A 26600-nucleotide genomic window follows, 5' to 3' on the forward strand; every position below is an offset into this window, starting at 1 on the left:
CCTATTCAGTTAAGCAGTCTGGCCTCTACCAAAGCAAGGTGGGTTATAGAATGAATGCAGATTATGATAAACTTAAATCAGCACTTACAAAAGGTTTCCAGGATGTGCTATCCTCACTGAGCAGAGCAGAGCTTCTGGTACTTCTTATGGGGCTCATGATTTGGTGAATGTTTCTTAATCTACACTCATTATGAGGGAAAATAAAAAAAGTTTGCCTTGTAAGAATAATAGCACTGCTTCCCTGTTTTATGTCAGGGCCATGTCACTTCTGTTCTCAGTTCAATTTACATTTCTTTAAAACATCGTGCCAATTTAGCATACGATTAATATAACAGATCAGGCCCTGTGGCACATAACTCTAATCCCAACAACTTAGGAGGCCAAAACGGGCAGATCACTTGAGCCCAGGATTTTGAGACAAGCCTGGGTAACACGGTGACATCCAGCCCAACAAAAAATACAAGAAATAGCCAGGCATGGTGTTGTGCCCCTACAGTCCCAGTTGCTAGGAATGCCGAAGCAGGAGAATCACTTGAGCCCAGAAGATTGAGGCTGCAATGAGTTGTGATCCTGTCACTGCACTCCAGCCTTGGGGACAGAATGTGACCCTGTCTCAAAATAATAGCAATAATAATAATAATATATTAGTTGGTACAATAATCAGGAAGTGGTAAGTTTCTTAAATATAGTAAAATACTATAACATTGAGCAGAAGTAAAATACCAGAAGGAAAGAGAGAAATTGGAGAAGATTCAGGGACATAAACACAGGTGATGTTTTAAGGTTTTCAGCATCCCTAGTCCACAAGTTGAAACAATCTTTTTTAAAGAAAAAGGCGTGTTGCTCTCTCCATATATTTCCTATCTTTACAAAAGAGGCACAATGTTTTGGGAGCCTATTGGGATTTTGGAGTCAACATATTCTACATTTGACAATATTGCTCTGACTCATGAACGAAGTTTCTAAAGGTTACTGGTCTCAGGTGGAGGCCAGAACTAAAGAGGGCTCTACAGCAGATACAGGCTCTGGTCCAAGCTGCTCTGGCCACTGGGCCAGATGATCCAGCAGAATTCAAAGCTGCTAGAGGCATGCAGAGTGGACATTATAGGACTCTGTGCATGTCTCTGACAAGCCTGTAGGAGAGGGGAGAGCAAATTCCTGTGGAATTAGTGCAAAACCATTCCCTCTTCAGCGGAGGAGTATCCTCTGCCTGACAAACAAAACAGCAAATGCAGAACATTAATCCAAGCATAGAGTTCATCTAAGCACAAGCCCCTCTAGGCACAAAACTCTGTGCAGCTCTGCAAGTCATGTGCTCCTAAAGCCAGCCATGACTGGAGGACATGAGCACATCTGAGTGGCAAAAGGATAGGACTGCACTGGACACAGACATGTGCTTTCTTAGATTCCCTTCACTATCTCCTATTCCCCAGACCAGCACCTTGCCTGCTCCAGATCATCATTCCATTTGGAACTTGAATGCATCACCACACTGTGGGCATGAGGTCTGACTTTCATAACCTCCACCAAGGGACTAGATGATATAAGACAGAACAACAGAGAAGGTAGTTCGGCCTCAGGGGTACCACGGCCAATGGGAAATACAAGACTAATGACAGCTGAACAGATACATTCTCCCTCCTCTTTCTCTTCCATGGACTAATGCTGGCTGTGGTTTCCCCTTGTACCCTTCTGGAAAAGTGCTGGGAGCCAAGTGCATGCATCTAATGACCACCGTGCTGTCTCTCTCACCTCACTGTGAAGTGGCTGCCAGCAAAGTCACACCAGACATCACGACACATTGTTTCACGTTTGTTCCTGTCTCAATTTCCACATGTTCTTGCTATTTTTGTCTTGAACTTGCCTTCCAAATAAATATCATCACTTTAATATCAGGTATTACATTAAAAACATTTTAGTAAAGTAGCTGGTTACTAACTCAATTTTTAGAAAGGAAATGCCATTTTTATATGATAATCAACTATAAAATATCATAATACAAATATATATTTCACAATAGAAAAAATACATATGCAAATAGACCAAAGTACTTTATATGCTTTTTAAAAATATTGTAATAGGTGCCATCTAATTTTGATGTTCTACCTTGTCTCCAATTCAGACACCTGATACAGCTGCATCAAGACTATATTATTGTGGTATTTGCCCTAAAATTGTGGAATAGCCAAACTTTTCCTCTGAGGAATCATTTTGCTGAATAAGCATGCAACCTCAACCTGAGACCAGAACAGGGGAATTCATGCAACTGTTGATATTGTGATGAGTTTCCTTTTCTTTGGTTTACCACATCAACTCATCCACTTTATCCACCCATTTATTTGCTCATTAAAATATCATTTCTGACCACCTATTCTTTGTGCTGGGTTTTAGGTACTGGGAGTCAACAGAAAGCAAGATAGAAACAATTTCTTCTTTTTTGGCTCTTACATTGTTCTGAGGAAGACGTGTGATTTTAAAAAATACATAAATCAGGTGTGGGGATGATTCATCTTCAGGTTTATTTTTTTTTTCTTCTTTTCTTTTTTTTTGTTTTAATTTATTTATTATTATTATACTTTAAGTTGTAGGGTACATGTGCATAACGTGCAGGTTTGTTACATATGTATACTTGTGCCATGTTGGTGTGCTGCACCCATCAACTCGTCATTTACATCAGGTATAACTCCCAATGCAATCCCTCCCCCCTCCCCCCTCCCCATGATAGGCCCCGGTGTGTGATGTTCCCCTTCCTGAGTCCAAGTGATCTCATTGTTCAGTTCCCACCTAAGAGTGAGAACATGCGGTGTTTGGTTTTCTGTTCTTGTGATAGTTTGCTAAGAATGATAAAAAAAAATCGTTAAAATATTATAATACCAAGAATTAATACAGTCATGTAGAATTTAGCTGTGAACAAGACTGCACATTTCCTTCTTATAACACAGCTTCCTGTTAGGAAATATGTCAACACACTTCCATTTCATCACTGACAACAAACTTATAATGTTAAGGCACATCCTATAATTAATACATAGATTTCATAGATGCTATTTTAACACTTACAAAAAGTTTCACTGAATTATTTTCCATAATTTCTATACTATTTTCACATTGATAGTTTTTTTTTAGAAAAGAAAAGATTGCAGTTCTCTTATCTGAAGTTTAGAAGGAATTTAATAAATGGAAAATAAGGATATCATTAGCAATTCAGGGGCTTAGAGGTGCTTTAGAAAAAATACTAAAATAATTTACATCAGAGCTCAATTTCAAAAAAAGCCTTTCTTTAGATCAAAAGTTGGAAGAAATGACTTTTCTAACTGCATATGAAAGCTGATAATAGCAATCAAGATCATGATCATGATTTTTCATCCCTCTTATAGAAGACTTTTTTTCCTAAGCTATTCACATACTTGTATTAAATCTAATGTTCCTCAGTACTGTTTATGGTAGACATAGATGAAATTTACACTACATATGCTTGTCACTCAAATTTTATTGTGTGCATTGTTTTCTAACAACAATTCTGTTTGCTTTTTACTACACATAAAATAGGAATTCATAATGGAATAAAACCCCAAAGAAACATCCTCATTATTGAGATACAATTGAATGACATTATTATCCAAAAAGTTACAGGTTAAAACAACGAATTCTAAGAACACTGTGGTATATTTGTGTGGTTCAAATAACAATCAAAAGAGCAATATTTTTCCCGAGATAAGCTGTCAGTTCTTAATAATTATAAATAGACATAAATTCTTCAAATGAAATTAAAACTACATGCATAAAATAAACATGGCTTCATAATTCTGAGGAATTTTTGTCGTACTCTCTATAATTTGGCAGTTCTCTGGAAAAAACAATAAAAAGCATGTTATTGTCAATGTTCTTCAGTTATTCATACACACATAAATACACACACACACACATAGATACTTTTCTAGACTAACATTAGGTAAAAGACTTTTCTAGGTATACATTTGGAAATTATTCATATACATACATTACAGAAAACCCAGTAAGAAATAGAAAATGTTTCATACACCACCAGTTTGTTTTCTGCTAGAAGACACACAAGGCCCCTCTCGTGAATCTACAGAGATGAAGGCTTCTGTCCTTTCACCCAGTACCTCACATTCCACAAAGTTGAAAGGAAAATCTGCTTTAGTTTCTTGTTTCCCCAAATCAGGATGAATGGGTGGGTGGAAGGATAGCTGAATACAGTAGCTTGGCAGAACATGAAGACATGTTCGTTTTCCAGCCTCTCAAAATTCCAAACTGATAGCATTATGGCCAGAAAGTGAATGGCACATAACAGGAGAAAGGAGGTCACAGTTTGCAAAGCTTTTATGTGGACCTTGGTGGTGGGATCTTGAGATCCTTTGCCATGGACCTGCATCTTCTTCAGATGTTTACACAGAGAACAGATTAACAGCAGAAAAGATATCAGGGTCAGAGTGATGGGTACAAAGTTTGCTAGCACGGTTACAGTCATATTTGAAAAGTATATTGCACTCCTCAATTTGACCTTCCATGTCATGTTTCCTTCATATTCTTTTGTCTGTACAATCTGATTCATGTTTATGACAAAAAGATGACAAGCCAAAAATAGCAAAGACCCCAACAGCATCACCAGAATGACATTCATAACACTCCTCTTTAAGTGAAGAAAAATCAGGTTGGAGAAAGTGGCAATCTTGAGCAAATAAAACATGCTGAGGCTAGTACCAAGCCAGTTGCTGAAATGGTTGGTCACTACCCAGACGTTATAAGCAGTACTTCTTACTTCTACACTATAAAAAGCTAGATTAAACTCAGTTGCACACCAATGTAGTAATAATACCCAGAGCAAACCAACTCTGAAGACAGCCAGAGCAGTGAGAATTTGGTCAGCAAATGAGATCTTTTGTCTCTTGACCCACTCAATGGAATTTACCAATGCTATGAAGCCATTAGCAAAATTTCCAATAAAAAATATATAACCACTCTTAGAATGGAAAAAGTGATAGACAGAAAAGTTATCATGTCTGAACAGACAGAAAGAAAATTTTAAAATGCCGGTGGAACATCACAGCTTGTGATGGCTTGAATATCGTGACCTTAACTCTATATGCACCTGATTTGTGTATCTGCTGTGACATTCTTTTTACTTTTAATTGTGGTGACCAGGGTAAAGCCAGAAATCACCATAGCATGCTAATGGATGAGTTCAATGCTCTCTTTATGGAAAACATTCTTATTTTCAAAACAACTCAAATTAACTCATTCACTCACTGTCTGTTCTTGTTATAGGCTGGAATTATTCATACTGAAGTTGACATGAACCCTGAATTCTCATTTGCTAGTATGCAAACAAGGACATATTCACTTTCAGTGTTTGCAATTTTTCCTTGTGTAACCTCTCCATTATTTGTCTTTAGCGACTTTAGTTGTTAGGGAAGTTTGATAACTCAATACAAAGATCATATAGTAAATGTCTAAATTCTTAAAGGGAGCTTGATCATAACTAAGATAATCACCTATGCAGTCTTTTTTAAACACCAGGTTTAAATACACAGAATCCAACCTTCTTTTATCAAAGGCATCTAAGATTTACTTGAGAACCACAGGCAGGCCAGTACTCCATAAGATCTGGTTGCTGCTAATACTTTTTTGTGACTTCATTATTCACAAGCTCATAAATACATGCACAAACACACACATGTGCCCATCACTTATGAATGGAATGAATTATTTTCTTGTAATTTGCAAAATATAAAATGAGTTTCCAGGAAGTTGTCCAGCTGAAATTAGTCCTATTTTCCCACTCAGGATTTTCAGCCCATGAACAATATTTATTTATCAAACACATCTCTAGTTATTAGGTCTTTGGTAAAGTTTCTTTCAAGTTTAATGTTTAAATATTTATTATTTAATTAAAATATTCAGCAATTTTATAAGTATTCATGGGTACCAGGTCCTTTGATATATAACCTTGCAGTAACCTCCCATCACAGGACGACTGACTACTTTTCCCCTGAACTTGAAGTTCAATAATTTAGCTTGCTTTGATAAACAGAAAATTAATATACTTTGCATAGAGATTTGAGATGGCTTCCATACTGGGGATTCTTCCTCTTTCTATTTAGGGTGAGAATATCTCCTAGCTAGTACTCTGTTCCCAGAAGGAGAATGAAAAACTAATGAAGGCAGATTGTCCCCACCTGATCCAGACTAAATTGGCCAAACTCTAACGACCTCCAAGATGCAGAATTTGGCCCACCACAAATCCCCAGAGACATCCACCAAACCCTGCTTAGAAAAATGAAATCTAAAGATATAATATATAAATATATGATGTAGTTTTGGAGGGTTTCTCTTGCAGAAAAACATAACTGAGAAAAGAACTCTGCTAAACTAAGAGTGTGTAAAATATGTACAACCTTGCTGTGTCAGAAATTCAGGAGCCAAAAGGAAAAAATCAGTGGGGAATGGCAAAGGTTTATTCCTATGAGGTGGATAATTAAGGCTAGAAGAAATCCTTTGGAAAAATCTGGAGGTGACAGATAACATCATCTCAAATTTCCTCATGTTACAACTAAATAAGAAAGTTCTTACTTCAACTCTCTTAGAGTTGTATAAGAATGTATACAAATAGTTTATTTTTCCTGCAGTATATAATGAGTAATAATAAATTTATATGAGATATTTCTCCTAATTTAAAATTTTTATGTTAAAATTATAATGCACACTTAGAAATGAGCCAAAATAAAAATGGGAAATACCGCAATGTATCATAAGCACTCAAGTAACCATGATGGCAGGCAAGACAAGGAACACCGAAAACAGCCTAGGTCCACCTCCATGCCACTTTCCAAGCCCGTAACCCCTTGTTCACATCTCTGGAGATAATCAATATCCATAATTTATGATGATCATTTCCTTGATTTTCCTTATACTTTACCAATTAGGTATGCAACCCTAAACTGCACAGCTTGGTCTGGCCTGCTTTCAACTGTGTGTAGGTGCAATCCTTCATGTTCTTCTTGGTTGTGGTTTCTTGGTCTCAACATTGTGTTTCTGAAATTTAGTCACAGAGTTGCATGTACATATGATTTTTTTTCACTTCTCTATGTTGTTCTGTTGTGTGGATTTACTGTAATGATTGATCTATCCTTAATGTATATTTGGCCAGCTTTTTTTGAACAGTTATGAATAATTCTACTAAAGCATTCTCTCAAATATCATTTGATACAATTCCTTTGTATATATACCTTTGGATAGAATTACAGGGTCATTGTTCAAAATCTCCTCATAGATATAGAACAGTTCAAAAAATACTTTAAGTAAATTTACTCCTGTCACCTCTGCCTCCAGTGTATTTTTTTTGCCATTTGCCTATATATTATCAATTATGTAATTACCGCAATAAGACATTATTTTTGACAGTAAACATTCGTTTATAATTATGCACATATTTACCAAATCAGTCTCCAATCTTGGATTTTATTTCTTTTCCGTTTTTACAGTATAATGGTTTCTAAGAGGGAATCTTCTAGTCAGACTGTGAAGACAGGAAACCAGATACCCTCCTGGTTAGCGTATAGCTATGATGTGAGACTGCATTTTACAACTACTGCCTGCCTCAATATAATTACCTAAAAAAGCAGATGATAGATTGGGCATGGTGGCCCAGGCCTGTAATTCCGGCATTTTGGGAGGCCAAGGCAGGTGGATCACCTGAGGTCAGGAGTTTGAAACCGGCATGGCCAACACGGTGAAACTCTGTCCCCACTAAAAATACAAAAATTAGCCAGTTGTGATCACGCACACCTATAATCCCAGCTACTCAGTTGGCTGTGGCAGGAGAATCATATGAACCCAGGGGATGGAGGTTGTATTGGTCAGGATCGTGCCACTGCACTCCAGCAGGGAGACAGAACAACACCCTGTCTCAAAAAAAACAACAAAGAAAGGAGATGAAAATAAAATTGTCTTTGGTTAATTTTGTTAGGAGTTAATCTATTCTTTACATAACTACTTTCAATTTTACCTGTTTGCTATAGGCAGGAACCAAAGATTGTTAATTATTGATTTGATCCCATTTTACTTGATATTTAAGATACCAGCGAGAACTTACACTTTTTTTTTTCTTCTTCCTCTGAGACAGAGTCTCCCTCTGTTACCCAAGTTGGAGTACAGTGGCAGGATCATAGCCCACTGCAGCCTTGAATGCCTGGGCTCAAGCAATCCTCCTGCCTTAACTTCCCAAGTGTTTGGAACTATAGGCATGCACAACCATGCCAGCTAATTTTTTTAATTTTTTGTATGGATGGAGTCTCCATATGCTGCACAGGGAATTACTGCTCTCAAGGGATCCTCCCTCCTTGCTCTCCCAAAGCACTAGGACTACAGGCATGAGTCCTCACATCCAGCCTGCAGTGGGAGTGCTTGAAGGTCAGATGCTACTTAGAGCTTCGGCTCATGTCCATCCCGAGGTGGATCTAATCAGTTTGCAGTTATTACTTCTTCCTGAATGTGTAATTGAAACCTGTAGAGTAAAGGTCATTATTATAGCAGGACCAAGGGGAAGCCTCTCAAATTCTCCTCTACTGGCAATGCAATGTATAAAATATAATAACTGCATTCCCTAAGGAATGGAACTGGTCACTGCCCTGACAAAACACTTGCAAGTTACAGGGGACAGTAGTCTCTTTAGATCTCTATTCACTTAACCTATCTGGCCTCTACCAAAACCAGATGAATTATAGAATGAATGCAGACTACCATAAACTTAAATCAACACTCACAAAATCTTTCCAGGATTTGCTATCTTCACTGAGCAGAGCAGAGCTTCTGGTACTTTTAATGTGGCTCGTGATTTGGTCAATATTTCTTAATCTACACCCAGTAAGAGGGAAAATCAAAACAATTTGCTTTGTATTGTAAGAATAATAGCACTGCTTCACTGTTTTATGTCAGGACTATGTCACTTCTGTTCTCAGTTTAATTTACATTTTTTAAAACATCGTGCTAATTTAATATATTAATAATATTACAGACCGGGCCCTGTGGCACATGACTGTAATCCCAGCACTTTTGAGGCCAAAACAGACACATCACTTCAACCTAGGAGTTTGAAATCAGCCTGGGTAACATGGTAAAATCCTACCCCAACAGAAAATAAAAAATTAGCCAGGCGTGAGATTGTTCCCCTGCAGTCCCAGCTGCTAGCAATGCCGAGGTAGGAGAAACACTTGAGCCCAGAAGGTTGAGGCTGTCATGAGCTGTGATCCTGCCACTGCACTCCAGTCTCAGGGACACAGTGAGAACCTGTTCAAAATAATAGCAATAAGAATAATAATTAATAATAATAATATATTCGTTGGTACAATAATCAGGAAGTGGCAAGTTTCTTAAATATAGTAAAATACCCTAATGTTGAATGGAAGTAAAATACCAGAACAAAATAAATAAACCTGAGAAGATTCAGGGACCTACAACATAGGTGATGTTTTAAAGCGTTCAGTGGCCCCAGTCCACACGTCGAAACAATCTTTATTACAGTAAACGATGTTTTGCTCTATATATTTCCTATCACTACAAAAGAGACACAATATTTTGGGGGCCTATTGGGATTTTGGAGCCAACATATTCCACATTTGAAAATATTGCTCTGACTCATTAACGAAGTTTCAAAAGGCTACTGGTCTCGAGTGGAACCTAGAATAAAAGAGGGCTCTACAGAAGATATAGGCTCTGGTCCAAGCAGATTTTGTGATGAGTTTACTTTTCATTTTTTAATTGGTTTACCACATCAACTTATCCGTTTTACCCACCCATTTATTTGTTCCTTAAAACATCATTTTTGAACATCGACACTTGGTACTGGGTTCCAGAACTTGTGAGTCAACAGAAAGCAAGGAAGACATGATCTGCTTTTTTACAGTTCTTACATTGTATTGAGGAAGATATATGATTAAAAAAATACATAAATCAGCTGTGGGGATGATTTATCTTAAGGTAACAGCGTTAAAATTTCATAACACAAAGAACTAATACCTTCATATACAATTTAGCTGTGAACAAGACTGTACATTTCTCTCTTATAATAGAACTTTTTATTAGTGAATATGTCAAAACATTTTCATTACTGACAACAAAATTATAACGTTAAGTCACATTCCATAATTAACACATAGATTTCATAGATAGTATTTTAACATTTACAAAAAGTTTCACTGAATTATTTTCCATCATTGTTATACTACTTTTACATTGATAGTTTTTGTTTTTGTTTTTGTTTTAGAGAAGAGATTTGAGTTCTCCTCTCTGAAGTTTAGAAGGAATTTTATAAATGGAAGATAAGGATATATTTAGCAAATCGGGGGCTTAGAAGTGCTTTAGAAAACATACTAAAACAATTTGCATCAGATCTCAATTCAAAAACAGTTTTTCTTTAATTCAAAAGCTGGAAGAAATGACGTTTCTAACTGCATATGGAAAATGATAATAGCAATCAAGATCATGATCATGAATTTTCATCCCTTTATTACCAAAGAGATTTTTTTCTAAGCTATTCACATACTTGTATTAAATCTAATATTCCTCAGTACTGTTTATGGTAGACATAGACGAAATTTACTCTACATATGCTTGTCACGCAAAATTTTTTGTGGGCATTGTTTTCTATCAATAATTCTGATTGCTTTTTACTAAACATAAAACAGGAAATCATAATGTAATAAAACCTCAAAGATGCATTCTCATTATTGATTTAGAATTGAATGACCTTACCATCCAAAAAGTGAGATGTTCTAACAACAAATTCTAAGCACACTGTGGTGTATTTGTGTGGATCAAATAACAATAGAAAACAGAAATATTTTTCCTGAGATAAGCTGTTAGTTCTTAATAATTATAAATAGACATTGTAAATTCTACAAATTAAATATAAAATACATGAATGAAAACCATGGCTTTGGAATTCTGAGTAATTTTTGTCATATTTTGTATAATTTGGCAGTTCATGTGAAAAAACAAAAAAAGCATATGTTATTGTCAGTGTTCTTAAGTTTTTCATATAAATTACACACACACACACACGTATACTTCTTTTGACTAATTTTAGGTGAAAGACTTTTCTAGGTATATGTCTGGAAATTACTCATACACATACATTACAGAAAACACAGTAAGAAATAGAAAATGTTTCATACACCACCAGTTTGTTTTCTGCTAGAAGACACACAATGCCCCTCTTGGGAATTTATGGAGATGAAAGCTTCTGTCCTTTCACACAGTACTTCACGTTCCACAAAACTGAAAGAAAAATCTGCTTTAGCTTCTTGTTTCCCCAAATCACGATGAATGGGTGGGCTGAAGAATAGCTGAATCTAATAGCTTGGCAGAACATGAAGACAGGTTTGTTTCCCAGACTCTCAAAACTCCAAATTGATATAATTACAGACACAAAGTAAACGACACATAACAAGAGGAAGGAGATCACAATTTGCAAAGCTTTTATGTGGACTTTGGTGCTGGGATCTTGAGATCCTTTGCCATGGAGCTGCATCTTCTTGAGATGTTTACACAGAGAACAGATTAACAGCAGAAAACATATCAGCGTCAGAGTGAAAGGTACTAAGTTCTGTAGCGTGGTTACAGTCATATCTGGATGATAAATCGCATTCCTCAATATGATCTTCCAAGTCATGTTTTCTTCATATTCTTTTGTCTGTACAATCTGATTCATGTTTATGACAAAAAGATGACAAGCCAAAACCAGCAAAGGCCCCAACAGCATCACCAGAATGACATTCTTAACTCTCCTCTTTAAGTGAAGAAAAATAAGGTTGGAGAAATTGGCAATCTTGAACAAATAAAATATGCTGAGACTAGTAGCAAGCCAGTTGCTGAAATGGCTGGTTACTGCCCAGACGTTATAAGTGGTAGTTCTTACTTCTATAGTATAAAACGCTGGATTCAACACAGTTGCATACCAATTTAATAATAATACCCAGAGCAAACCAATTCTGGAGACCGCCAGAGCAGTGAGAATTTGGTCAGCAAAGGAGATCTTTTGTCTCTTGACCCACTCAGTGGAATTTACCAACGCTATGAAGCCATTAGCACAATTTCCAATAACAAATGTAACCACTACTAGAATGGAAAAAATGATGGATAGAAAAGTTATCATGTCTCAATAGACAAAAAGAAAATTTTTAAATGCTGATGTTGTGTCTGGAGTTGGTTCCTGCAGGTGGGTTCGTGGTCTCACTGACTTCCAGAGTGGAGCCACGGATCTTTGCAGTGAGTGTTATAGTTCTTAAAGATGGCACGGACCCAAAGACTGAGCGGTAGCCAGGTTTCAGCTCTTAAAGATAGCATGGACCCAAAGACTGAGCGGTAGCAAGGTTTATTGTGAAGAACAACAGGACAACCCTTCCCCAGCATTGAAGGGAACCTGACTGGGTTTTTGCTGCCGGCTGGAACAGCCACTTTTATTCCCTTATTTGTCCCTTCCCATGTTCAGTTTTTGTCCTATCAGAGTGCCCTTTTTCAGTCGTCCCTGTGATTGGCTACTTTTTGGATCCTGTTGATTGGTGCGTTTTACAGAGCACTGATTGGAGCATTTTACAGAACGCTGATTGGTGCCTTTTACAGAGGATTCATTGGTGCATTTTACAATCCTCTGGCTAGCCACAGAGCGCCTATTGGTGCACTTTACAATCCCCATGCTGGCTACAGAATACTTCTCCAAATCCCCACTCGACCCAGGAAGTCCAGATGGCTTCACCTCTCAATGAAATATGACTGGTTGTGATTGCTTGAATATCCCGACCTTAAATTCTATATGCACCTAATTTGTGAATGTGCTTGCTCATTCTTTTTACTTTTAAATGTTGTGACCACTGTCAAGCCAGAAATCACCATGGCATGTTAATTGATGAGTTCAGTGATCTCTTTATGGAAAACATTCTTATTTTCAAACAACTCAAATTAACTCATTCATTCATTGTCTGTTCCTTTTATAGGCTGGAATTATTCATACTGAAATTGACAGGAAACATGAATCCTCATTTGCTAGTACACAAATAGGAGCATATTCTCTTTCAGTGTTTGCAATTTTTCCTTGTGTAAGCTATCCATTTGTCTTTAACGACTTCAGTTGTTAGGGAAGTTTTATAATCCAATACATAGTTCATGTTGTAAATGTCTACGTTCTTAAAGGGAGCTTGTTCTTAACTAAGATAATCACCTATATTGACATTTTAAATGCCAGATTTAAATACGCAGAATCCAAACTGCTTTTAGCAAAAGCATCTAAGATTTTCTTGAGAACCACAGGCAGGCCAGTACTCCATAAGATCTGGTTGCTGCTAATACTTTTGTATAATTTCATTAGTCACAAGCTCAGAAATACACATACATATGCATGCATGGGCACACCGCTTATGAATGGAACAAATTATTTTCTCGTAACTTCCAAAACAAAAAATCAGTTTCCAAGAGGTTATCCAGATGAAATTAGTCCTATTCTCACACTCACAGTTTTCAGCGCATGAATGATATTTATTTATCAAACACATATCTGATTCTTAGTACTTTGGTAAAGTTTCTCTGAAGTCTAGTGTTTGAATATTTATTATTATATAAAATATTTAGCAATTTTATAAGAATTCCTGAGTACCGGGCTCTTTGATAGATAATCTCGCAGCATACTCCCATTGCAGGAAGACTGACTACCTTGCGCCTGAACTTGGAGTCCAATCATTTAACTTACTTTCATAAACAGAAAATTACTGCACTTTGCGTAGAGATTTGAGGTGGCTTCCATACTGGAGATTCTTCCTCTTTCCATTTACCATGAGAACATCACGTAGAAAGTACACTGTTCCCAGAAGGAGAATGAGAAACTAATGAGGTCAGGTTGCCCCCAGCTGATCCACACTAAATTGGCCAAACTCTATCTCCAAGATGCCGAATTTGGCCCATCTCAACTCACCAGAGCCATCCATCAACCCAGCTTAGAAAAATGAAATCCAGGCCAGGCGCGGGGAAGGGTAAGGAGGGTAGATCACGAAGTCAAGAGATTGAGACCTTCCTGGCCAATATGGTGAAACCCCGTCCCTACTAAAAATATAAAAATTAGGCGGGCTTGGTGGCGTTTGCCTGTAGTCCCAGCTACTTGGGAGGCTGAGGCAGGAGAATCGCTTGAACTCAGGAGGCAGAAGTTGCAGTGAGCCAAGATCGTGCAACTGCACTCCAGCCTGGGCAAGAGAGTGAGACTCCATCTCAAAAAACAGAACACACACACACACACACACAAATGAAATCCAAAGACATGTGAGATATATATATCTAATGTCGTTTTAGAGGGTTTTCTCCTGCAGAAAAACATAACTGATAAAAGAACTCTGCTAAACCGAGAGTGTGAGAAGTATGTACATCTTTGTTGTGTCAGGAATCAGGAGCAGAAAGTAAAAATAGATGTGGAATGGCAAAGGTTTGTCCTGTGAGGTGGACAATTAAGTCTAGAATAAATCCTTTGGAAACATCTGCGCTTGACAGATAACATCATCTCAAATTTCCTTATAATGCAACTAAATAAGAAAGTTCCTATTTCAACTATCTTAGAGTTGTATAAGAATGTATATACAGCTAATTGATTTTTCCCTTCAGTATATAATGAGATGAGTAATAATAATTTCTATAAGACATTTCTCCTGACTAAAAATTATATGTTAAAATTGTCATGCACACTGAGAAATGAACCAAAACAAAAATTGGAAATACCGGAATGTATCAGAAACAGTCAAGTAACGCTTATACAGGGCAAAAGAGGGAACATCGAAAACAGCCTAGGTCCATCTCCATGCCATTTTTCTGACATGAAAGTGGTAATGATTTTCTTCTTTTTGTAACACTTTGGTCAAAGAAAAGAATAAAAGCAAGGTCTAGGCATCCTCCTGCAACTTGGAAGAAATTGATAATTGATTTGATGTGATAGCATTTTTTGGATAGTAGCTTTTCTGTTTCTGGATCATCATCGCAAACTCTCCTCACAGAGAAATTCAGTGAGAAGTACTGGATCTCAAAATGTCACTTCAATTAATAAGACAAAGTATCTCAACAACAGCTCCACCATTCTATTCCATGATTTTAATTTTACGCTGTTTTTATCAGCAGAAATCAAGACTTCTTAGTTTACAACAATCTTTAAGAGATCAAATAGTGAAACAGTGCTTACAAGTTTATGAAAAACTGAAGGACGTCTGATACAAGTAGACTTGAAGTCCCATGGAAATAAACCTGAATCTAGTGCTTCTATGGAATTCCACCATTTAATCCCTATCCGTGAATATGGTTTTGGTTATAGAACTACAACCTTTGAAATCCATCATCACTCACTCAAGTGTGACAGAAGATCTGAGGTCTTACCTCTGTTTGACAATTTGGTCCTAAAAACTCGCTCTTTAGAAATAAAAGCTTGCTCATAAAAATGTGTTATTTGCTTTATCTTTGTTATTAGGGAGTTCTATTTACACTAAAATCTAAATTGTTTCTATTGTGATCTTAGTGAAATGAGGATTCATTTAAGGTCGTTCATAAATAATTATTTGCTTAGGCAATGTATTCTAAAATAAACTACACTTAATGTTTAAACCTAAATGTATTGAGCTCGACTTGAACTTTGCTGTTTACTATTGTAACTTTCTCACAATGATGATCTTTTTAAAATTCCTTATTTTCCATATTATGTATTTAAATATTTCAAAAACAAATCATTCCATGAGATAGATGAAGATATACATGATGACGATGAGAATGATGATGGCAGGTGAAAGGGAGAATGCTATTTGATAAATGTGATTTCAGTCTTGTTTCTAAGTACTGGAGTTCAGGGTGATGAGAGAACACTATTATTCCTCATCATGGCCTCATGATACTTCTGTAATTCTCAGCATCAGGCCTAGACAAATACCCTCACATGGTATTTCATCAAGAATACTGTAAAACCAACATATTTTCAATGATTTATTTGCTTCTTCTTTTTTTCTTTTACTGCATTTTAAAAGTTGATAACAAAAGTGACCTCCAACAATTAGGATTCTATTTTGGGGATTTCTAACACTTTCAAATGTGTATCACAAATAATTAAATTGGAAATAAGCGAAAAGGTGTCTATCTGTCATAAATATTCAAATTTTGTTGTTTCAAACTCATATTAACACTAAGATGGTGGATTTATAGTTCTTTCTTATCTTTTCTTTTGTTTTAATTAATTAAAGTAATGTTTTGGTACAGGTGTGGTGGTTCACACCTGTAATCCCAGCATTTTTGGTGGCTGAGCCAGGTGGACTGCCTGAGCACAGGAGTTCAAGACCTGCCTGGGCAACATGGCAAAACCTTGTCTCTACAAAAAAAAAAAAAAAAAAAAAAACTAGAAAAAATTAGCAGGGCGTGGTGGTGCATGCCTGTTGCCCTAGCTACTCTGGAGGCTGAGATGGCAGAATGACTTGAGCCAAGGTGGCAGAGGTTGCATTTAGCTGAGATTGTACTTCTGCACTCCAGCCTGGACAACACGGCGAGATCCAGTCTCAAAATTAAAAAAGAAAAATTTTAAATTTTAACTTGGATTTCTTAGTACCATAATGCTCTATGCTCCTTTATTCAGCAAAACTCTAATTACAATGGTATCTATGAGAATTTGCTGTATCACCCTAATTTTGTACTTAGAAATGTACTTTATGTTTCTGCTTTTAACTTTTTTTTAATACACACTTTAAGTTCTAGGGTACATGTGCACAACGTGCAGTTTTGCTACATATGTATACATGTGCCATGTTGGTGTGCTGCATCCATTAACTCATCATTTACATTAGGGATATCTCCTAATGCTATCCCTCCCCCCTCCCCCCTCCCCTTCCCCCTACCCTACAATAGGCCCCGGTGTGTGATGTTCCCCTTCCTGTGTCCAAGTGGTCTCATTGTTCAATTCCCACCTATGAGTGAGAACATGCGGTATTTGGTTTTCTGTTCTTGCAATAGTGTGCTGAGAATGATGGCTTCAAGCTGCATCCATGTCCCTACAAAGGACACGAACTCATCCTTTGGTATGGTTACATAGTATTCCATGGTGTATATGTGCCACATTTTCTTAATTCAGTCTGTCACTGATGGACGTTTGGGATGATTCCAAGTCTTTGGTATTGTGAATAGTGCTGTAATAAACATACATGTGCATGTGTCTTTATAGCAGCGTGATTTATAATCCTTTGGGTATATACCCAGTAATGCGATGACTGGGTCAAATGGTATTTCTAGTTCTAGATCCTAGAGGAATCGCCACACTGTTTTCCACAATGGTTGAACTAGTTTACAGTCCCACCAACAGTGTAAAAGTGTTCCTATTTCTCCACATCCTCTCCAGCACCTGTTGTTTCCTGATTTTTTCATGATTGCCATTCTAACTGGAGTGAGATGGTACCTCATTGTGGTTTTGATTTGCATTTGTCTGATGGCAAGTGATGATGAGCATTTTGTCATGTGTCTGTTGGCTGTACGAATGTCTTCTTTTGAGAAGTGTCTGTTCATATCCTTTGCCGACTTTTTGATGGGGTTGTTTGCTTGTTTCTTGTAAATTTGTTTGAGTTCTTTGTAGGTTCTGGATATTAGCCCTTTGTCAGATGAGTAGATTGCAACAATTTTCTCCCATTCTGTAGGTTGACTGTTCACTCCGATGGTAGTTTCTTTTGCTGTGCAGAAGCTCTTTAGTTTAATTAGATCCCAATTGCCAATTTTGGCTTTTGTCGCCGTTGCTTTTGGTGTTTTAGACATGAAATTTTTAACACTTTTTTTTGTGGCATATAACATACATATACAGAGTAATAACACCTAACAAAAAGTAAGAAAAAATTATAATGCTAACGTTGATGCTACCAGACCTTGGTAAGGAAATAGAATTTGCCATTGTATATTTAGAAAACCCCATTGTGTCAGCCCAAAATCTCCTTAAGCTGCTAAGCAACTTCAGCAAAGTCTGAGCATACAAAATCAATGTGCAAAAATCACAAGCACTCCTATACACCAATAACAGACAAACACAGAGCCAAGTCATGAGTGCACTCCCATTTACAATTTTTTCAAAGAGAATGAAATATCTAGGAATCCAACTTTCAAGGGATGTGAAGGACCTCTTCAAGGAGAACTACAAACCACTGCTCAATGAAATAAAAGAGGACACAAACAAATGGAAGAACATTCCATGCTCATGGTTAGGAAGAATCAATATCGTAAAAATGGCCATACTGCTCAAGGTAATTCATAGATTCAATGCCATCCCTATCCAGCTACCAATGACTTTCTTCACAGAATTGGAAATAACTACTTTAAAGTTCAGATGGAACCAAAAAAGAGCCCGCATTGCAAAGACAAACCTAAGCAAAAAGAACAAAGCTGGAGGTGTCATGCTACCTTACTTCAAGCTATACTACAAGGCTATAGTAACCAAAACAGCATGGTACTTGTACCAAAAGAGAGATATACCAGTGGAACAGAACAGGGCCCTCAGAAATAATAAAACACATCTACAACCATCTGATCTTTGACAACCCTGGCAAAAACTAGAAATGGGGAAAGGATTCCCTATTTAATAAATGGTGCTGGGAAAACTGGCTAGCCATATGTAGAAAGCTTACACTTTATACAAAAATTAATTCAAATGGATTAAAGACTTAAATGTTAGACCTAAAACCATAGAAACCCTAGAGGTAAACCTAGGAAATACTATTCAGGACATAGGCATGTGCAAGGACTTCATGACTAAAACACCAAAAGCAATGGCAACAAAAGCCAAAATTGACAAATGGGATCTAATTAAACTAAAGAGCTTCTGCACAGCAAAAGAAACTACTATCAGAGTGAACAGGCAACCTACAGAATGGGAGAAAATGTTTACAATCTACCCATCTCACAAAGGGCTGATATCCAGAATCTACAAAGAACTTAAACAAATTTGCAAGAAAAAATCAAACCGCTACATCAAAAAGTGGGCAGCTGTGGTTGTTTATTGTATTTTAACACCTAAAGGAATTCCTCAAACAAAATTGGTGTTAAGCTGTTGTGAGGTGCTTGAATATGTAATATTTTCTCTCTACAGTCCACTAAATTCCTTTTTCTAGTAACCAGTTTCCTGGTTCTAATCATACAATCACATGTGTTTTGATGGGCTTGTGCAACCTAACTAGGCTACCCTGTTGCTGTACCACCACCACCACCAGTCCCCATTCCAACTTCATTCAGTGCTTGATGTGAGGACTAGGATGTTCCAGATTCAGTTTATTTAGATATTTGATTCAACGATGACCAACACAGTCAAAGATACTTCACACAGATGAGATCCAAATAAAAGTGTAAAAATAAAAAAAAAAAAGTAGAATTTCCAGCAATCCAGATACTCCCGATGAAAGTCTTCTTGTTGATATTTTCCTCCCTCCTGACTATCCCAATTGTTTTAATGATCACTCATATGTTTCACTGTAGAGATTTATTACCAAGGTAAAAAATTACAATGTATTAAAAACAATGTTTTTCAGCATTATGTAAATGAGATTATACTAAATGTATTTTCCATCTTGATAATTCCTCTCATATCTGTGAGTATTAATATCTATGTAGCTCAAATTTGTTCATTTTCATAGTTGTATTATTCTGTTGTAAACATGGCAGTCTTGTTTGTTAATTTTGATTGCTGTATAGCATTCCATTGTATAAGTATGCCACAGTTTGTTTATCCATTGAGAGGACTGGTAGACATTTGGAGGATTTCTCAACTTTAGCTACTGAAACTCAGTGATATGCATGTGTATGTATATGCATTCTGATAAGAGTGTCCATACTGGATCTTAGGATGTAATCCTTCATCGTAATCAGATAATACCATACTCAGCTGAAATGATGGCACACATTTATGGCACTCCCAGGAGTAGTGTATGAAAATTCCCATTGTGTCATATACTTTCCAAAATAAGTAATGTCAGGCTAATATATACATTTTTGTATTTACATAAAATGTTATTAAACAATATTTTCCAAGCCGTTTTCTATTCTTATTCAAAATGTATTTTTATTTCAATAAATTATATTAATCTTTTTTCATTCTATGATTGTTATTTCATATAAACTTATTAATAATGCTTTATGAATGTGAATATGTCAACACACTTCCATTTCATCACTGACAACAAGCTTACAATGTTACGGCACATCCTATAATTAATACATAGATTTCATAGATGCTATTTTAACACTTACAAAAAGTTTCACTGAATTGTTTTCCATAATTTCTATACTATTTTCACATTGATAGTTTTTTTTTAGAAAAGAGAAGCTTGGAGTTCTCTTATCTGAAGTTTAGAAGGAATTTGATAAATGGAAGATAAGGATATCATTAGCAATTCAGGGACTTAGAAGTGCCATAGAAAAAATACTAAAATAATTTACATCAGAGCTCAATTTCAAAAAAAGCCTTTCTTTAGATCAAAAGTTGGAAGAAATGACTTTTTTAACTGCATATGAAAGCTGATAATAGCATTCAAGATCATGATCATGATTTTTCATCCCTCTTATAGAAGACTTTTTTTTCTAAGCTACTCATATACTTGTATTAAATCTAATATACCTCAGTACTGTTTATGGTAGACATAGATGGAATTTACTCTACATATGCTTGTGACTCAAATTTTATTGTGTGCATTGTTTTCTAACAACAATTCTGTTTGCTTTTTACTAAACATAAAATAGGAATTCATAATGGAATAAAACCCCAAAGATACATCCTGATTATTGAGATAGAATTGAATGACATTATTATCCAAAAAGTTATAGGTTAAAACAACGAATTCTAAGCACACTGTGGTATATTTGTGTGGTTCAAATAACAATCAAAAGAGCAATATTTTCCCCAAGATAAGCTGTTAGTTCTTAATAATTATAAATAGACATAAATTCTTCAAATGAAATTAAAACTACATGCATAAAATAAACATGGCTTCAGAATTCTGAGGAATTTTTGTCGTACTTTCTATAATTTGGCAATTCTTTGAAAAAACAATAAAAAGCATGTTATTGTCAATGTTCTTCAGTTTTTCATACACACATAAATACACACACACACACATATATGCTTTTTAGACTAACATTAGGTAAAAGACTTTTCTAGGTATACATTTGGAAATTATTCATATACATACATTACAGAAAACCCAGTAAGAAATAGAAAATGTTTCATACATCACCAGTTTGTTTTCTGCTAGAAGACACACAAGGCCCCTCTCGTGAATCTACAGAGATGAAGGCTTCTGTCCTTTCACCCAGTACCTCACATTCCACAAAGTTGAAAGGAAAATCTGCTTTAGTTTCTTGTTTCCCCAAATCAGGATGAATGGGTGGGTGGAAGGATAGCTGAATACAGTAGCTTGGCAGAACATGAAGACATGTTCGTTTTCCAGCCTCTCAAAATTCCAAACTGATAGCATTATGACCAGAAAGTAAATGGCACATAACAGGAGAAAGGAGGTCACAGTTTGCAAAGCTTTTATGTGGACCTTGGTGGTGGGATCTTGAGATCCTTTGCCATGGACCTGCATCTTCTTCAGATGTTTACACAGAGAACAGATTAACAGCAGAAAAGATATCAGGGTCAGAGTGATGGGTACAAAGTTTGCTAGCATGGTTACAGTCATATTTGAAAAGTACATTGCACTCTTCAATTTGATCTTCCATGTCATGTTTCCTTCATATTCTTTTGTCTGTACAATCTGATTCATGTTTATGACAAAAAGATGACAAGCCAAAAATAGCAAAGACCCCAACAGCATCACCAGAATGACATTCATAACTCTCCTCTTTAAGTGAAGAAAAATCAGGTTGGAGAAAGTGGCAATCTTGAGAAAATAAAATATGCTGAGGCTAGTAGAAAGCCAGCTGCTGAAATGGTTGGTCACTACCCAGACGTTATAAGCAGTACTTCTTACTTCTACACTATAAAAAGCTAGATTAAACTCAGTTGCACACCAATGTAGTAATAATACCCAGAGAAAACCAACTCTGGAGACAGCCAGAGCAGTGAGAATTTGGTCAGCAAACGAGATCTTTTGTCTCTTGACCCACTCAATGGAATTTACCAATGCTATGAAGCCATTAGCAAAATTTCCAATAACAAATATAACCATTATTAGAATGGAAAAAGTGATAGATAGAACAGTTATCATGTCTGAACAGACAGAAAGAAATTTTTAAAATGCCGGTGTAACATCGCAGGTTGTGATTGCTTGAATATCCTGACCTTAAAATCTATATGTACCTGATTTGTGTATCTGCTGTGCCATTCTTTTTACTTTTAATTTTCGTGACCAGTGTAAAGCCAGAAATCACCATAGCATGCTAATGGATGAGTTCAATGCTCTCTTTATGGAAAACATTTTTAATTTCAAAACAACTCAAATTAACTCATTCACTCACTGTCTGTTCTTGTTATAGGCTGGAATTATTCATACTGAAGTTGACATGAACCCTGAATTCTCATTTGCTAGTATGCAAACAAGGACATATTCACTTTCAGTGTTTGCAAGTTTTCCTTGTGTAACCTCTCCATTATCTGTCTTTAGTGACTTTAGTTGTTAGAAAAGTTTTATAACTCAATACAGAGATCATATAGTAAATATCTAAATTCTTAAAGGGAGCTTGGTCATAACTAAGATCATGACCTATACAGTCTTTTTTAAACACCAGATTTAAATACACAGAATTCAACCTTCTTTTATCAAAAGCATCTAAGATTTACTTGAGAACCACAGGCAGGCAGGTACTCCATAAGATCTGGTTGCTGCTAATACTTTTGTGTGACTTCATTATTCACAAGCTCATAAATAAATGCACAAACACACACATGTGCACACCACTTATGAATGGAATGAATTATTTTCTTGTAATTTCCAAACTATAAAATGAGTTTCCAGGGGGTTGTCCAGCTGAAATTAGTCCTATTTTCCCACTCAGGGTTTTCAGCCCATGAACAATATTTATTTATCAAACACATCTCTAATTATTAGGTCTTTGGTAAAGTTTTTTCAAGTCTAAAGTTTAAATATTTATTATTTAATTAAAATATTCAGCAATTTTATAAGTATTCATGGGTACCAGGCCCTTTGACATATAATCTTGCAGTAACCTCCCATCACAGGACGACTGACTACTTTTCCCCTGAACTTGAAGTTCAATAATTTAGCTTGCTTTGATGAACTGAAAATTAATATACTTTGCATAGAGATTTGAGATGGCTTCCATACTGGGGTTTTTCCTCTTTCTATTTAGGATGAGAATATCTCCTAGCTAGTACACTGTTCCCAGAAGGAGAATGAAAAACTAATGAAGGCAGATTGTCCCCACCTGATCCAGACTAAATTGGCCAAACTCTAACGACCTCCAAGATGTAGAATTTGGCCCACCACAAATCCCCAGAGACATCCACCAAACCCGGCTTAGAAAAATGAGATCTAAAGATATAATATATAAATATATGATGTAGTTTTGGAGGGTTTCTCTTGCAGAAAAACATAACTGAGAAAAGAGCTCTGCTAAACTAAGAGTGTGTAAAATATGTACAACCTTGTTGTGTCAGAAATTCAGGAGCCAAAAGGAAAAAATCGATGGGGAATGGCAAAGGTTTATTCCTATGAGGTGGATAATTAAGGCTAGAAGAAATCCTTTGGAAAAATCTGGAGGTGACAGATAACATCATCTCAAATTTCCTCATGTTACAACTAAATAAGAAAGTTCTTACTTCAACTCTCTTAGAGTTGTATAAGAATGTATACAAATAGTTTATTTTTCCTGCAGTATATAATGAGTAATAATAAACTTTTATAAGATATTTCTCCTAATTTAAAATTTTTATGTTAAAATAATAACGCACACTTAGAAATGAGCCAAAACAAAAATGGGAAATACCACAATGTATCATAAGCACTCAAGTAACCATGATGGCAGGCAAGACAAGGAACACCGAAAACAGCCTAGGTCCACCTCCATGCCACTTTCCAAGCCTGTAACCCCTTGTTCACATCTCTGGAGATAAACAATACCCATAATTTATGATGATCATTTCCTTGATTTTCCTTATACTTTACCAATTAGGTATGCAACCCTAAACTGCACAGCTTGGTCTGGCCTGCTTTCAACTGTGTGTAGGTGCAATCCTTCATGTTCTTCTTGGTTGTGGTTTCTTGGTCTCAACATTGTGTTTCTGAAATTTAGTCACAGAGTTGCATGTACATATGATTTTTTTTCACTTCTCTATGTTGTTCTGTTGTGTGGATTTACTGTAATGATTGATCTATCCTTAATATCTATTTGGCCAGCTTTTTTTTGAACAGTTATGAATAATTCTACTAAAGCATTCTCTCAAATATCATTTGATACAATTCCTTTGTATATATACCTTTGGGTAGAATTACAGGGTCATTGTTCAAAATCTCCTCATAGATATAGAACAGTTCAAAAAATACTTTAAGTAAATTTACTCCTGTCACCTCCGCCTCCAGTCTATTTTTTTTGCCATTTGCCTATATATTATCAATTATGTAATTACCGCAATAAGACATTATTTTTGACAGTAAACATTCGTTTATAATTATGCACATATTTACCAAATCAGTCTCCAATCTTGGATTTTATTTCTTTTCCGTTTTTACAGTATAATGGTTTCTAAGAGGGAATCTTCTAGTCAGACTGTGAAGACAGGAAACCAGATACCCTCCTGGTTAGCGTATAGCTATGATGTGAGACTGCATTTTACAACTACTGCCTGCCTCAATATAATTACCTAAAAAAGCAGATGATAGATTGGGCATGGTGGCCCAGGCCTGTAATTCCAGCATTTGGGGAGGCCAAGGCAGGTGGATCACCTGAGGTCAGGAGTTTGAAACCGGCATGGCCAACACGGTGAAACTCTGTCCCCACTAAATATACAAAAATTAGCCAGGTGTGATCACACACACCTATAATCCCAGCTACTCAGTTGGCTGTGGCAGGAGAATCATTTGAACCCAGGGGATGGAGGTTGTAATTGGTCAGGATCGTGCCACTGCAGTCCAGCAGGGAGACAGAACAACACCCTGTCTCAAAAAAAAACAACAAAGAAAGGAGATGAAAATAAAATTGTCTTTGGTTAATTTTGTTAGGAGTTAATCTATTCTTTACATAACTACTTTCAATTTTACCTGTTTGCTATAGGCAGGAACCAAAGATTGTTAATTATTGATTTGATCCCATTTTACTTGATATTTAAGATATCAGCGAGAACTTACATTTTTTTTCTTCTTCCTCTGAGACAGAGTCTCCCTCTGTTACCCAAGTTGGAGTACAGTGGCAGGATCATAGCCCACTGCAGCCTTGAATGCCTGGGCTCAAGCAATCCTCCTGCCTTAACTTCCCAAGTGTTTGGAACTATAGGCATGCACAACCATGCCAGCTAATTTTTTTAATTTTTTGTATGGATGGAGTCTCCATATGCTGCACAGGGAATTACTGCTCTCAAGGGATCCTCCCTCCTTGCTCTCCCAAAGCACTAGGACTACAGGCATGAGTCCTCACATCCAGCCTGCAGTGGGAGTGCTTGAAGGTCAGATGCTACTTAGAGCTTCGGCTCATGTCCATCCTGAGGTGGATCTAATCAGTTTGCAGTTATTACTTCTTCCTGAATGTGTAATTGAAACCTGTAGAGTAAAGGTCATTATTATAGCAGGACCAAGGGGAAGCCTCTCAAATTCTCCTCTACTGGCAATGCAATGTATAAAATATAATAACTGCATTCCCTAAGGAATGGAACTGGTCACTGCCCTGACAAAACACTTGCAAGTTACAGGGGACAGTAGTCTCTTTAGATCTCTATTCACTTAACCTATCTGGCCTCTACCAAAACCAGATGAATTATAGAATGAATGCAGACTACCATAAACTTAAATCAACACTCACAAATTCTTTCCAGGATTTGCTATCTTCACTGAGCAGAGCAGAGCTTCTGGTACTTTTAATGTGGCTCGTGATTTGGTCAATATTTCTTAATCTACACCCAGTAAGAGGGAAAATCAAAACAATTTGCTTTGTATTGTAAAAATAATAGCACTGCTTCACTGTTTTATGTCAGGACTATGTCACTTCTGTTCTCAGTTTAATTTACATTTTTTAAAACATCGTGCTAATTTAATATATTAATAATATTACAGACCGGGCCCTGTGGCACATGACTGTAATCCCAGCACTTTTGAGGCCAAAACAGACACATCACTTCAACCTAGGAGTTTGAAATCAGCCTGGGTAACATGGTAAAATCCTATCCTAACAGAAAATAAAAAATTAGCCAGGCGTGAGATTGTTCCCCTGCAGTCCCAGCTGCTAGCAATGTGGAGGTGGGAGAATCACTTGAGCCCAGAAGGTTGAGGCTGTCATGAGCTGTGATCCTGCCACTGCACTCCAGTCTCAGGGACACAGTGAGAACCTGTTCAAAATAATAGCAATAAGAATAATAATTAATAATAATAATATATTCATTGGTACAA

The 26600-nt window shown here is 36.5% G+C and overlaps 3 protein-coding genes across 3 annotated transcripts; all 3 read right to left on the minus strand.

Moving 5' to 3' along the window:
- Positions 1-3111: 3111 nt before the first annotated feature.
- LOC100427231 (taste receptor type 2 member 46-like) lies at positions 3112-9305 on the minus strand. Its single transcript, XM_015151085.3, is given in 2 exon segments — positions 3112-4975; positions 4978-9305. Coding segments are annotated over 2 exon segments (930 nt in total). The 5' UTR covers positions 5023-9305; the 3' UTR covers positions 3112-4090.
- Positions 9306-10060: 755 nt separating this feature from the next.
- Positions 10061-14276, minus strand: LOC100426468 (taste receptor type 2 member 31). The gene has a single exon (XM_015151086.3). It carries the CDS (start codon positions 12173-12175, stop codon positions 11246-11248), a length of 930 nt encoding a protein of 309 aa, XP_015006572.2. The 5' UTR covers positions 12176-14276; the 3' UTR covers positions 10061-11245.
- A 4842-nt stretch (positions 14277-19118) lies between these two features.
- On the minus strand, positions 19119-26535 carry LOC719464 (taste receptor type 2 member 46). The gene has a single exon (XM_015151084.3). The coding sequence runs from the start codon at positions 22251-22253 to the stop codon at positions 21324-21326; it is 930 nt and encodes a 309-aa protein (XP_015006570.2). The 5' UTR covers positions 22254-26535; the 3' UTR covers positions 19119-21323.
- Positions 26536-26600: the final 65 nt, after the last annotated feature.

The sequence above is a fragment of the Macaca mulatta genome, chromosome 11, assembly GCF_049350105.2.
Source record: "Macaca mulatta isolate MMU2019108-1 chromosome 11, T2T-MMU8v2.0, whole genome shotgun sequence".
NCBI lineage: Eukaryota > Metazoa > Chordata > Mammalia > Primates > Cercopithecidae > Macaca > Macaca mulatta.